The sequence below is a fragment of the Siphateles boraxobius genome, unplaced genomic scaffold, assembly GCF_051911475.1.
Source record: "Siphateles boraxobius isolate OS27281-9 unplaced genomic scaffold, OSU_SipBor_1 11, whole genome shotgun sequence".
Lineage (NCBI taxonomy): Eukaryota > Metazoa > Chordata > Actinopteri > Cypriniformes > Leuciscidae > Siphateles > Siphateles boraxobius.
In genome coordinates this window covers 2,850,223-2,864,243 of record NW_027508711.1, presented here as the reverse complement: position 1 = coordinate 2,864,243, position 14,021 = coordinate 2,850,223, and the positions used below count along the sequence as shown (strand labels likewise).

The following is a 14,021-nucleotide window of genomic DNA, read 5'->3' as shown; positions in this document are numbered from 1 at the left end:
ATAACAATAATAATATTAATAATAATGTAAAAATCTACAGTTTTGCTTATTGTTGCTTCATTTTAGTTGCATTAAAGGGATGGTTCACCCAAAAATGAAAATTCTGGGGGGTTTTTTATTGAGATTTACTCACCCTTAAGTTGTACCAAACCTGTAAGAATTTATTTATTTTGCTGAACACAAAGGAAGATAGTTTGAAGAATGTGTAAATAAACAGTTGATGGACCCCATTGACTTCCATGGTAAACGAAAAATCAAAGTCAATGGGGTCCATCAACTGTTTGGTTACTGGCATTCTTAAAAATATCTTCTTTTGTGTTCAGCAGAAGAAAGAAATTGTGAACGAGGCCTTATTGTAAACTGTCACCAAAATTTGACATTCTTACACACACAAAAAAAAATTCAGAAGCAAGTTGTTATATTTGTTTATAAAACTGAGAAAATTAAAAGCAATATGCATTACACATTTAACAAAGCACACCTTAATGTATAAACTTAAACACAATGATAAAGTTAAATTACTCTTAAACGTATCAATAAACAACAGAATATATGATTCATAATGCCATAAGAAAAAACATTAAATTATAGCAAATGTTTCAAAATCCCAGGTATATGCAATTTGTCATGCTAAAATGATGTACCAAAGTTTCATATTTAGGTAATTTCATATACAGTAACCTAAAATATCTATTCTAAATGAAAACCAGCGTAATTTTTATAGTATTAAACAGCTCTCAAGAGAACATGACTCCGATTGGTCAACCGCTAGCATTCAACAGTTAAATATTTCCAAATGATGACAGTCAAGATGAAGCTAAATTACTAACTGGCCAATTTGTGTGTCGTGCCTCTGCAGTCTCTAAAGGTTACAATAACTCAGATTAAAATTTCCTTACTATGCATTTATTTATTTATGTAGCCATGTAGTGTTCAGCTTAACACTCAATATTCAATAACACAAAATAAAACATAACAGGGTGATAAGGAGTCTGACGCAAAGCAGGCGATAATATGATAAATAAATCAACAAAATTTAAAAAGAATGTTTAGAACAGAAGCAGAAGAGTTTTCCAGTCCGGTGCAGATAAAGTCCAAGGTGAACAAAACCAGCCAGCATAAAACAAATGTAACTAATTGACCAAAGAATCTGAATGAACTGCTGTGTTGCAAGAGAATGCAATCCAGTGGCAATAAATGGAACATACGTGACAACCAAACTAAAAGTAGTTACTCGAATGATGTAAAACGCTCTTCTCTTCATTAGGTTTTCCTCCTCTTTCTCTCTCCCTCTCTCTCCTGGTCCTGACTGCTTCAGAGCTCTGATAACAGCCATAAGACATAACAACTGGATGAAGAGGAAGAGGAGGAACTGCAGTGAGTAGAACCATATATACATATATATGGTAAATGAGAGAAAACTAAACATGCATAACAAACAAGTGCCAAATATATATATCCAGGCCACAGTGCAGCAGATCACTCTATATCTGAGAGGTTTGTATTTCAGAAAGGTTACAGGATGAACCACTGCCAGGTAACGCTCAACACACATCAGACTCTGAAACAGAGGATGACCAGTGACAGTAAGTCCAAAGAAAAACTGTGTTATAGCTGTGAGACTTTGAAATGGAAACCATTTTGAGACTAGAATGAGCAAAGCGTTCACAGAGACAAAGATTCCACAAATAGAGAGATTGAGGTTGAAGAAATCTGATGCAACTCCGTTTCCTGTTCCTGTCATGATGAGCCATACAACATAGGCGTTTGTTGGAAGCCCAGATATGAAGTTGAAGGTCAGCATAAAAGTTTCGAATATGCCTATTTGCCAAAATGATGTTAGTGTGATGTTGGCAGGAGTATGAGGAGTCGTGAAGTTTGTCATGTCTACTTTCTTCAGTCAGAACCAGAAGAACAAAGGAACAATGTTGCAGTTGTGATCTTGAAAAAAAAAAAAAATGTTCCAAGACAATCTAAAGGCAAAATTACACTACATTATTGTAAGCAATTGTAATAATTATACGTAATACCTAAATTAAACACAGAAAATAAATGCATTCTAGTTTTAAATACAATGCTATATAATAATTTGAAACATGTTTCTTAACTTTCATAGCTTTTGTTCAAATCGAAAATCAAACTTCTGTTACTTTTTTTTCCAAAGATCAAACCAATTTTACTCAACTAATTCATCCAGCATGCTCATCATAACCCTTACCCTGTCTATCACAGTGACTTTGTTATATATTATAAAGCAGAGACAAAGACAATGAATCAAAGTGAACAGAGTTTGTCACCTGGAAAATGAATGTTCCAGCTCTCTGGATTGACATAAAGCTCACTGGTGTTATATAGTCACTTCAAAGATGTCCCCATATGTATACAATTTCATGTTCTAAACATCACAAACACCATCTATGCAAATATTTAGAGTGAAAATCAGGAGGTTAAAAAAGACAGACAATCTTGCGTAAACGTCAATAGAAAAACATTTTGTTTACTGTGGAAAGCTAATTTGAGAAAAGATTGAATCAAAAAAAAAAACAAAAAAAAACGACACAATAAACTGTTATTTGTATTACCGAATGTACTTTGTTTGCCAAATATGATAAAGGCAACATTATACTATTCAAAATTGTTAATATAAATTTAAAATCATGTGTTCAAATTATTTTTCCACAGAGAAGTATCATGAAGTACTCAGCTAATTTCACACAGATGTCAGGTTTAATGTGAACATCGCTGTGACAAATGTATAACAACTTTGGCTGTTTCAGCAATTCAGTGAAAACAAATCTTAAAGAAATATTGTGTGGTTAGTACAGGTTAAGTTCAATCGACCGCATTTTCCCTTTCTTTACATAAATCTGGGTTACAGTAAGACGTTTGCAATGGACCTGAAAGGAGCCAATCTGTACACTTCAAAATACTCACTGTTTCAATAGCTACTAGTTCATTGCCATGACAACACAACACCCTAAACTTTAAAATTACTGTTATAATAAAGTTTAAACATTTCTAGAGTTCAAACAATTCACTGTTACACAAAATTATAATTTTATAAGCTAGAAAGTTGACCAGCTTTCTCTCAAGTAGTACACATAGAAGTATAGTACTAGTTCACTGACATGGGTTGCTACACACTTGGAAAATATACTTTACGTTTGCTTAATAAAATTAACTTTGTACAGGAACTATTTCACACCAAAGCTGATTTTGTCAGGGATCACAGACGAATCAGACAAGATGGTAAGTTTAGTGCTTTTATTGTGCAGTACGGATCGCAGTCGGAGATAACAGGTGAGACACCAATGACACAGAAACATATAGGAAGCTTAGCTGTGGTTAATGTACTTTTCTCTCTTTCTCTCTCTTGCAGGTTACTTGACAGTGGTTTGGTGCAGATGGACAGGTCTTGACGGAAGGAATGCAGGTAAGTAACAGGTAGGTGATCGGGGATTCTGTGAGCCATGGAATGACGAGACCAGACAAGTGACTGCAGTGAGAGTGAATGTTTTATAGACCATAAATACCATCTGCCCAACTGCGAGCATCACGCTATACCTGCCTTTTGTTTGCTGTTGTTTTATTTCTGTGTTTTTGCTGCCGGGATGTAACTAGTCTTCTTGTATATGATCGCCAAATTCTGTTCGACATCCGATCGTTTAGGAGAACAAGCTGGTGGCTTCCCACCGTGGTCATCTAACATCCCAGACTACCTGCGCTGTGATCTATGTGATCTTCCCCGGAAAAAACGCCACAGGAGACATGGAAGACGTGCCGGAGTGCTTGTTCGCAGTAAAGCTTACCTGGGGTGCTCGGACGTGCCTTACTCCCGTCTCCTCTGCGGTGGGGGCTGCGGTCATCCCGCTCTTTGTGACTGGCCGTGTTCAGTGGTCCCACGGTTGCGATGGATTCGACCTGTCTTCCCCGGCTCGATTGCAGTTGTGTCACAGCCTGTTGTGGCTTCTTCCAATCAGATGCGCAATGCTCCGTGGGCGAGTACCGGGCCGGGAGATGCAGTGTCGGTGAGGAAGTGTCGGCCGGAATATCGATGAGGAGTGAGGGCGGCTAATCTGCGCACATTGCGACGGTCCTCAAAGCCAGACAGCTTGGATTTAACTCTTAATATGGCCCTGATTAACGTCAGATCATTGGCTAACAAAACATTTGTGCTAAATGACTTTTTCACATCACATAAACTGGACTTTATGCTGCTGACTGAGACTTGGCTTTATGCTGGTGAGTCTGCTTCCCTTTCCGAGCTTCTCCCTCCAAATTGTAAATTTTTAGCTCTCCCCGGATTACTGGTAAAGGTGGGGGGCTCGCCACTGTGTTTAAATCAACTTTCCAGTATCGGCTGTCTGCATCTGTCAACTATTCGAGTTTTGAGCTCCAGCTATTCGAACTAAATCCCTCCACCCCAACGCTATGTGCAGTTGTGTATCGTCCACCGAAATTCAACAAAGACTTTGTAGCAGGTCTAAGGGTAAACTATGATCACTTCATAATTTGTGGTGATTTTAACTTGCATGTATGTTGTGAAAACAAACCTATGGTTAAAGATTTTGTAAATCTTTTAAATGCTTTTAATTTAACTCAGTCGGTGTTCGGTCCAACACATGAAAAGGGACACACATTGGACCTTGTGTTGTCTCATGGCTTGTGTGTACATGTAAATGAAATATGTAATATATGTATTTTGGATCATTTCCCCGTTCTATTTACGGTTACAGTCCCATGCTCTGTGGTTAAGTCCCCTTCTGCACATTGCCGTCGTACAATTAATAGCCAAACCCCGGCACAGTTCTCTGCTGTTTTCAGAGATTCTGTGCTTTATGACATAGATGGTGGTGATGGTATTGGTGCTGATTGTCTCATTACTCATTTTAATTCGATCTGCACAAATATCTTGGACTCTGTAGCACCATTAAAGATGAAACGCACTAAAGCACATTTAGAGCCCTGGCTCAATGATACTACTCGAGCGATCAAACGTGCCTGTCGGCAAGCGGAGAAGAGGTGGAAGAAGGATAAACTTAGAGTTTCATACGAAATCTTACATCAATATCTATTTGACTATCAGAGAGCTGTAAAATTAGCAAAATCAGATTATATTTCGAAGCCTATTGCAAACAATCGGCATAGGCCACAGGTTATTTTTAATATGTTTAACAGCATTACAAATCCTCATAGCGCTGCCCCTATTACACCTACATTGGAGCTTTGTAACTCGTTCCTAAAATTCTTTGTTGAGAAGATCTCTGCCCTTCGATCATCTGTAATTACATCTTATGACTATGATCCCTCTGTTCCTCCTATTTGCCCTGCGGTATTAGATCAGTTTGAACCTATATCAATCTCCTCCTTATCTGAGGTGGTCCACCATCTGCGGCCTACAAATTGTCCTTCAGACAGCATTCCGTCTCGTTTGAATAGAGAAGTCTTTGAAACTATTGGACCATGTATTTTAGTATTGATAAATACTTGCCTTGTTTCTGTCATGGGAATGAACGAGAGTGGAGACAAGAGCAGGTAAGTGAGGTTTATTTATAGTGAAATTAACACAGAGAGGAACAAAGTCACAGCTTCCGACACACAGGGACAGGCAAGCGATGCAGGGACCTTGAGGGACGCCGGTGAAGTGATGTGAAGAGGGTGAAGCGCTGATAGCCAGTCCAGAGAGTGCTGTTGAATCAGTGACGAGGAACACGAAGACATCCAGGACAGGAACGCAGGTACAGATAACAGCCAGACAGGAACAGGAACGAACACCAGGAACACATCACAACGATCTGACAAGGACGAGACGAAAACAGTGAGTATAAGTAGGCATCGCTGATCAGGTTCAGCTTGTGCTGGGATAGAATGCAGCTACCGCCACTGATCAGCGGTACGGAAGGGAGACCACGCCCACACTCACACGCACAACAACAATGACACGAGACAAGGATTAAAATGAATTCAAACACCGTGACAGTACCCCTCCTCCTAGGAACGCCTCCTGGCGTTCCCAGACGCCCTTACCTGTCGATTGTAATCATCGATAAGGGAGTGATCCAGGATGTCCCTAGCAGGTACCCAACTTCTCTCCTCCGGACCGTAACCTTCCCAGTCCACCAGATACTGGAATCCGCGTCCCCTCCGTCTAGAGTCCAGTATACGACTAACCGAATAGGTTGGTTCCCCATCTACGAAACACGGGCTTTAATTTGGAAACATGGAAGACGGGGTGAATTCTCCTGTATGCCGGAGGAAGTTTGATTCGGACTGCCACCGGACTAAGGATTTTGGTGACAGGAAACGGGCCGATAAATTTAGGAGCAAATTTATTGGAAACGGAGTGGAGAGGAATCTTCTTGGTTGAAAGCCACACTTTTTGACCAAGGACGTAAACGGGAGGCTTCGACCGGTGGCGATCGGCCTTAGCCTTGGTGCGCGCCCTCACCTGGAGCAGAGTCTTGCGGGCTCTGGTCCATGTGCGGTGGCACCTCTGGACGAAGGCGTGAGCGGAGGGGACCGCGACTTCGGATTCCAGGCTAGAAAAAATCGGTGGCTGGTAACCTAGACTACACTCAAACGGAGATAGGCCCGTGGATGACACTGGCAACGAGTTATGAGCGTACTCAACCATGGAAAGCTGTTGACTCCAGGAGGAAGGATTCTTGGAGACCAAACATCGCAACACTCTTTCCAGATCCTGGTTGGCTCTCTCGGTTTGGCCATTGCTCTGGGGATGAAACCCAGAGGACAGACTGACAGTCGCTCCCAGTAACTTACAAAATTCACGCCAGAATTTGGACACAAACTGGGGACCCCTGTCGTAAACCACGTCAATCGGGAGGCCATGTAAGCGAAAGACGTGGTCAACCACAGTAACCGCTGTCTCCTTGGCAGAGGGTAATTTGGGCAAGGGGATGAAATGAGCCGCCTTCGAGAACCGGTCCACTACCGTCAAAACGACCGTCTTGCCCTGGGAGGGCGGGAGGGCGTCAATGAAATCTAGCGCAATGTGGGACCAGGGTCTCGAAGGGACAGACAGCGGTTGGAGTAGCCCATCCGGGGATCGATTGGAAGTCTTACCAGTGGCACAAACCGAGCAAGCCAAGACGAAACTGCGAATGTCGCGAGCCATTAATGGCCACCAGAATCGTTGCTTAACCAAAAAACTGGTGCGATTAACCCCTGGATGACAAGCCACGCTAGAACAATGCCCCCATTTGATGACGTCGGACCGTAACCCCTCCGGCACAAATAATCGACTCGGTGGGCCACCGGGCGGAGGCGTTACCCCTTCTAAGGCCGTCTTGACCTTCGACTCGATCTCCCATGTGAGTGTGGAAACAACTAGGGTCTCAGGTAAAATGCACTCGGGAGTAAGCGGGCGTTCGGAATGGTCAAAAATACGAGATAAAGAATCAGGTTTGATGTTTTTGGAACCCGGGCGGTACGATAGAGAAAAATCAAAACGACCGAAAAAAAGAGCCCACCGAGCTTGCCTGGAGTTGAGTCTTTTGGCCGTGCTGATATATTCTAAGTTCTTGTGATCAGTCCAGACGATAAAAGGTACCCCCGATCCCTCTAACCAATGACGCCACTCCTCTAACGCTAGCTTGACCGCCAACAACTCCCTGTTGCCAATGTCATAGTTACGTTCAGCAGGTGATAGACGATGGGAAAAAAACGCGCATGGATGCATCTTGTCGTCTGTGGAAGAGCGCTGGGAAAGAACTGCGCCTACCCCCACCTCTGACGCGTCGACCTCCACCACGAACTGACGTGAGGGATCAGGGGCTATCAAGATGGGAGCCGAAACGAAGCGGCCCTTCAGTTTGGCGAATACAGCCTCAGCTGTATCGGACCACCTGAACGTAGTTCTGGGGGAGGTCAAGGCAGTCAGAGGCGCGGCTAGTTGGCTGAAATTGCGAATGAAACGCCTATAGAAATTGGCGAACCCCAGAAACCTCTATAGGGCCTTACGGGAGTCTGGGCTTGGCCATTCTACCACAGCCTTAACTTTGTCAGGATCCATGCGCATTCCCTCAGACGACACGATGTACCCTAGAAAAGCAACAGACTGTGCATGAAAATCGCATTTCTCCGCCTTGACAAAAAGCCCATTCTCTAGCAGTCTATGAAGCACTCGTCGTACGTGCTGCACGTGTTCCTGGAGAGAAGATGAAAAAATCAATATGTCGTCCAGGTAGACATATATGAACTGATCAACCATATCTCGCAGCACGTCGTTGACGAGTGCCTGGAAAACCGCTGGGGAGTTGGACAGCCCGAACGGCATAACCAAGTATTCAAAATGTCCCCTGGGGGTATTAAAAGCGGTTTACGCAAGTCCAATTTAGTGAAGATCGATGCTCCCTGCAACCTCTCGAAGGCTGAAGACATCAACGGTAAAGGATAGGTATTCTTTATCGTGATGTTGTTCAACCCCCGGTAATCAATACAAGGTCGCAGCGAACCATCCTTCTTCCCCACAAAAAAGAACCCCGCCCCCGCTGGAGAAGAGGAAGGTCTGATGAACTTAGACGCTAGAGAATCAGAAATATATTTCTCCATAGCCTCCCTTTCTGGAACAGAAAGTGAATATAACTTGCCCTTAGGCGGAGACTTACCTGGCAGTATATCTATGGCACAGTCATAGGGACGTGAGGAGGGAGAGAAGCAGCACGGGACTTACTGAACACTTCCTTCAGGTCCAGGTACTCAACGGGCACGTTGGATAAATCCACTGTTTCCTCCTGAAACACAGAAACAGGTACAGACGGACAGGCAGACGTAAGACAAGACTTATAACATTTAGTGCTCCATTCGGAGATGGAGTGTTGGCGACATTCAATACGGGGGTTGTATAATGTGAGCCAGGGGTGACCAAGGACTATGGGTATCAGGGGAGAGTCCAGGATGAGAAATGACAGTGTCTCAGTGTGATTACCAGATGTAGTAAGTGTTATGGGACCGGTGGTGAGAGCAATGTTGGAAAGTCTTTGACCATTGAGAGCATTGACGGATATGCTGTGATCAAGAGAAGTGACAGGAATGAATAGTTTATGTGCCAACTCACGGTCCATAAAATTTCCCTCCGCCCCTGAGTCCAGAAGTGCATGACAGTCGTGAGTACCGGTCCTCCATCTCAGTATTACCGGGAGGAGCGTGGACGATGGTGGTGAGGACTTCTCGGCGGAGATCCCACCCGATAGTAGCCTCAATTTTACTACCGGGCTCGGCCTTTTAACGGACAGTCATGTACGAAATGGCCTGCCTCCCCGCAGTAAAGGCAGAGTCTGAGGGACCTCCGCCTTTCCTTCTCCTCCCGGGAAAGCCAAGCTCCTCCCACCTGCATGGGCTTGTGATCGACGACGGGGCTGACCGTGTCTCTGCCGCTGGCTCGTGGGGGTTCCGTGACTCCAGGAAAACGAACTGGGGGAGCTCGACGTTCCATCCTGGCGAGTCTAGCATCCACTCTGAGAGCCAGATCCATGAGGCCATTCAAACTTGTGGGTAGGTCCAGCGTGTAAATCTCCCTTTGGACACGGTCAGCCAGCCCACGCAGGAACATGTCCCACTGCGCCTCCTCATTCCACTGTCACTCGGCCGCCAGCGTGCGGAACTCAATGGAGTAATCGGAGACCGGTCGGTCTCCCTGATGTAAATCGGCGAGGACTCTAGCTGCCTCCCGTCCCGCAACCGACCGGTCAAACACTCTCTTCATTTCTTCGGCGAGTGCCTGGAACGAGGCGCAGCATGGGTCTTGGTTCTCCCACACCGCAGTTCCCCATAACGCCGCCCTCCCAGTCAGCAGCGTCAGCACTAAGGCTACTCTGGATCTTTCGCTGTTGAAGGTGCGGGGTTGGAGCGAAAAATTCATTGAGCACCTGGTAAGAAACGCCCTGCAGTAGTTGGGCTCCCCTCCGTAAGCCTCCGGGACAGGAAGACTAGGTTCCAGCTGGAAGGACGGCTCCGGTGGTGTGGGTTGAACCGGCGGTGTGGGCGGCGCAGTGGGGCCCCTAAGGTGTTGAAGCTGTTGGGTGAGCTCGGACACCTGCATCACTAAAGCTTGTACTGCCCGCCCTGTGTTCGCGATACACTCCTCTTGAGAATCCATCCGATTGACTGTGCGAGAGACAAACTCGTTGAAAGTGATCTCCGAACTCCCTGCTGCCTCCATGCCACGGTCAGATCGTTCTGTCATGGGAATGAACGAGAGTGGAGACAAGAGCAGGTAAGTGAGGTTTATTTATAGTGAAGTCAACACAGAGAGGAACAAAGTCACAGCTTCCGACACACAGGGACGGGCAAGCGATGCAGGGACCTTGATGGACGCCGGTGAAGTGATGTGAAGAGGGTGAAGCGTTGATAGCCAGTCCAGAGAGTGCTGTTGAATCAGTGACGAGGAACACGAAGACATCCAGGACAGGAACGCAGGTACAGATAACAGCCAGACAGGAACAGGAACGAACACCAGGAACACATCACAACGATCTGACAAGGACGAGACGAAAACAGTGAGTATAAGAAAGCATCGCTGATCAGGTTCAGCTGGTGCTGGGATAGAATGCAGCTGGCGCCACTGATCAGCGGTACGGAAGGGAGACCAAGCCCACACTCACACGCACAACAACAATGACACGAGACAAGGATACAATGAATTCAAACACCGTGACAGTTTCTGGTTATGTTCCGTCCGCTTTTAAACATGCGGTTGTTTAACCCTTACTAAATAAGGAAAATCTAAACCCCTCTGTTCTCTCCAATTTCAGGCCCATCTCCAAACTGTCCTTTTTATCGAAAGTCCTGGAGAAAGTAGTCCTTAGTAGTGCAGCAGATCACTCTATATCTGAGAGGTTTGAACTTCAGAAAGGTTACAGGATGAACCACTGCCAGGTAACGCTCAACACACATCATACACTGAAACAGAGTGATGCCTAGGCCTTGTAGAAACTGTAATACTTGAGATATGAAAACCAAATTGTGGTTAAATAAAAAAAATAAAAAAATAAAAAAAAACATAACAGACAGATACCAATCTCACAAACAGAGAGATCAAGGATGAAGAATTCTGATGCAACTCCACTTCCTGTTCCTGGAACAAGTGTGTAGGAAGACCAAACAGAAAACTAAAGCTGCACACACACAATTCTAGACTTTCTATTAGCTCAATGGAATGAGCAGTGGAGTTTGAGGATGCTTTAATCGTGAAGTTCACTGTAGAGTCATTCATCTTCTTCTTGTCTTGAAAATCTCACAAACTGAATACTAGGTTATCTATGGTGCAACCCATTCTCACTCCCAAGGCGTCAAAAACTGAAACATGGTCAAGCGCCCAAGGCGTCAAATAGCAGACGCCGAAGGCGCCCCTTGGCGTCACTCTGTGGCGCATTAGGAACTCCATTGCTTTCAATGGGAAACCTGTGGCGGCAATAACAGACGCGAATTGTATCAGTAGGAAATAGCGTCGAAGAAGTCTCATTCCGAACACATCGCGATGTTTGGCATCAGGTCACGTGTGCCAGATGTTGGTAAGTAGTCGTAAATACGCTGTCCAAATAATGTTTGCTATAATGTCTTTTCTGTTTGTCGATATTAATCAGATTAGCTCTCTCATGTTCAGTCACTGCATTATATCTGCCATCTCCACGGAGTCTTTGCGTTTCATTGGTTTCTAATTCAAAACACATTACTAAACTAACGTGATTAAACACTGTCTATCACGTGACGTGCTATAACTTAGGCCTAGACCTTCAATCAGTTATGAAATATAATATATTCATATCAGGTTCAAAGTAGATATTAGTTCCAAAGTGGTATTTGTAGTAGAAGCGCAGTAACCACAAAACCTACCATGTTTTTACCTCAGTATTGGTAGTTTTATAGTAATATTTGTTGTAAATGCATAGTAACCACAACACTTACCATGCTTTTACCACAGTATTGGTAGTTTTAAAGTAATATTTGTTGTAAATGCATAGTAACCACAACACTTACCATGCTTTTATCACAGTATTTGCAGTTTTAATGTGTCATTTGTTGTAAATGCACAGTAACCACAAAACTTGCCATGCTTTTACCACAGTATTGGTAGTTTTAAAGTAATATTTGTTGTAATGCATAGTAACCACAAAACTTACAATGCTTTTATCACAGTATTTGCAGTTTTAATGTGTCATTTGTTGTAAATGCACAGTAACCACAACACTTACCATGCTTTTACCTCAGTATTGGTAGTTTTAAAGTAATATTTGTTGTAAATGCATAGTAAGCACAACACTTACCTTGCTTTTACCACAGTATTTGCAGTTTTAATGTGTCATTTGTTGTAAATGCACAGTAACCACAAAACTTACCATGTTTTTACCTCAGTATTGGTAGTTTTATAGTAATATTTGTTGTAAATGCATAATAACCACAACACTTACCATGCTTTTACCTCAGTATTTGTAGTTTTATAGTAATATTTGTTGTAAATGCATAGTAACCACAACACTTACCATGCTTTTACCACAGTATTTGCAGTTTTATAGTAATATTTGTTGTAAATGCATAGTAACCACAACACTTACCATGCTTTTACCTCAGTATTTGTAGTTTTATAGTAATATTTGTTGTAAATGCATAGTAACCACAACACTTACCATGCTTTTACCACAGTATTTGCAGTTTTAATGTGTAATTTGTTGTAAATGCACAGTAACCACAACACTTACCATGCTTTTACCTCAGTATTGGTAGTTTTATAGTAATATTTGTTGTAAATCCATAGTAACCACAACTCTTACCGTGCTTTCAATGCCTAATAATTTAAAGGTAAATCTGTAATTTTTCCTTTAAATAATCCTATATATTATACATAATGATATTTTATTTTCTCTTTTTTCAGCTGAAAAGACCAAAAGGGCCTTTCGGACTCAGTCAGCTGATGATTGTTTGAGGAGAAGTAAACGGGAGACGAAAAGCTACAAAGGCAAATATTCACAATGGTATGTATGTGTTGGTTTTAAACTTTAATCAAACATTTTATCAATCATTTGTTGTTTCTTAAACCTTTTCTTACAAAACCCATAGCCCAATCAGTACAAACATAGTCTCTAAGTCTTAATAATTCACAAGATTTAACAAGTTCTCAAATTCATACGATGCACATACATATTTGTATACTCGTACATAATCCTGCAGCTTTTACTCCTATTGGCTACTGCCTCAATTCCTGTACATATTTATCGCGATATTTGCAAATCAGTTGCAGATGCCCCACACACTGTCAGAAAGTTTATATTAATTGCATTATTTAAAATTATTACAAATTGGACCCTGTCTGTTGATGTTCTAATGATACATGATGTCTCTCCACACCTCATGACCTACCTCTGTCTGTTTGCAAGAGTGGAAAAGCTAATCTGACTTGTCACACGACATCAGATACTCGATTATTTTGTCATGATCAGATCAGTTACACTGCTGATAACTGTCCCATGTGCATGTAAATCGTGTTATTTTTGCTTGCTATTAATGACATACTTTTAGTCATGCCCACATATCAGTAAACTTATTACATAAATGCATTTAACATTTAATTATCCAATCTCTTTACAGAAAAATATCCCACAGTTATGGATAAACTCACAACATCATCATCAAGTCCTGTGCTGGGCACATTGGGCAACAAGTGTCCTCCAACGTATTCGATCCGTGGACTAGTTCTCCACATCTTCCCATGGGACACTGAAATTCTTCAGGTGTTCGTGAAACATCTGTCTCCATGTCTTCCTTGGTCTTCGCTGTCTCCTGCATCCTCCTGGTGGTGTCCACTTCATTACTGTCTTTGTGCGGTGTTGTTTGGGCATGCGTAGGATGTGTACTTGAGGTCTGCCTAATGCCTTTATCAAATAAGTCTTAGTGCTCATCAGGAGTTTTGGTAAAGGACATATTCATTGACATCCATTAGTTCTAGTCATGCAGCGACTTCATGGTGCAATAGTCAAATGTATATTTCTGCAAGTGTATATAGCAGG

The 14,021-nt window shown here is 42.9% G+C and overlaps 1 protein-coding gene and 1 long non-coding RNA gene across 2 annotated transcripts; one reads left to right on the top strand and one right to left on the bottom strand.

Annotated features, from left to right (window-relative positions):
• Window positions 1-687: 687 nt before the first annotated feature.
• On the bottom strand, window positions 688-1,885 carry LOC143704674 (uncharacterized). Its single transcript, XM_077197448.1, has one exon. It carries the CDS (start codon window positions 1,883-1,885, stop codon window positions 1,037-1,039), a length of 849 nt encoding a protein of 282 aa, XP_077053563.1. The 3' UTR covers window positions 688-1,036.
• A 9,447-nt stretch (window positions 1,886-11,332) lies between these two features.
• On the top strand, window positions 11,333-13,754 carry LOC143757186 (uncharacterized). Its single transcript, XR_013210429.1, has 3 exons — window positions 11,333-11,531; window positions 12,890-12,989; window positions 13,603-13,754. It is a non-coding gene; the product is annotated as an uncharacterized LOC143757186 (long non-coding RNA).
• Window positions 13,755-14,021: the final 267 nt, after the last annotated feature.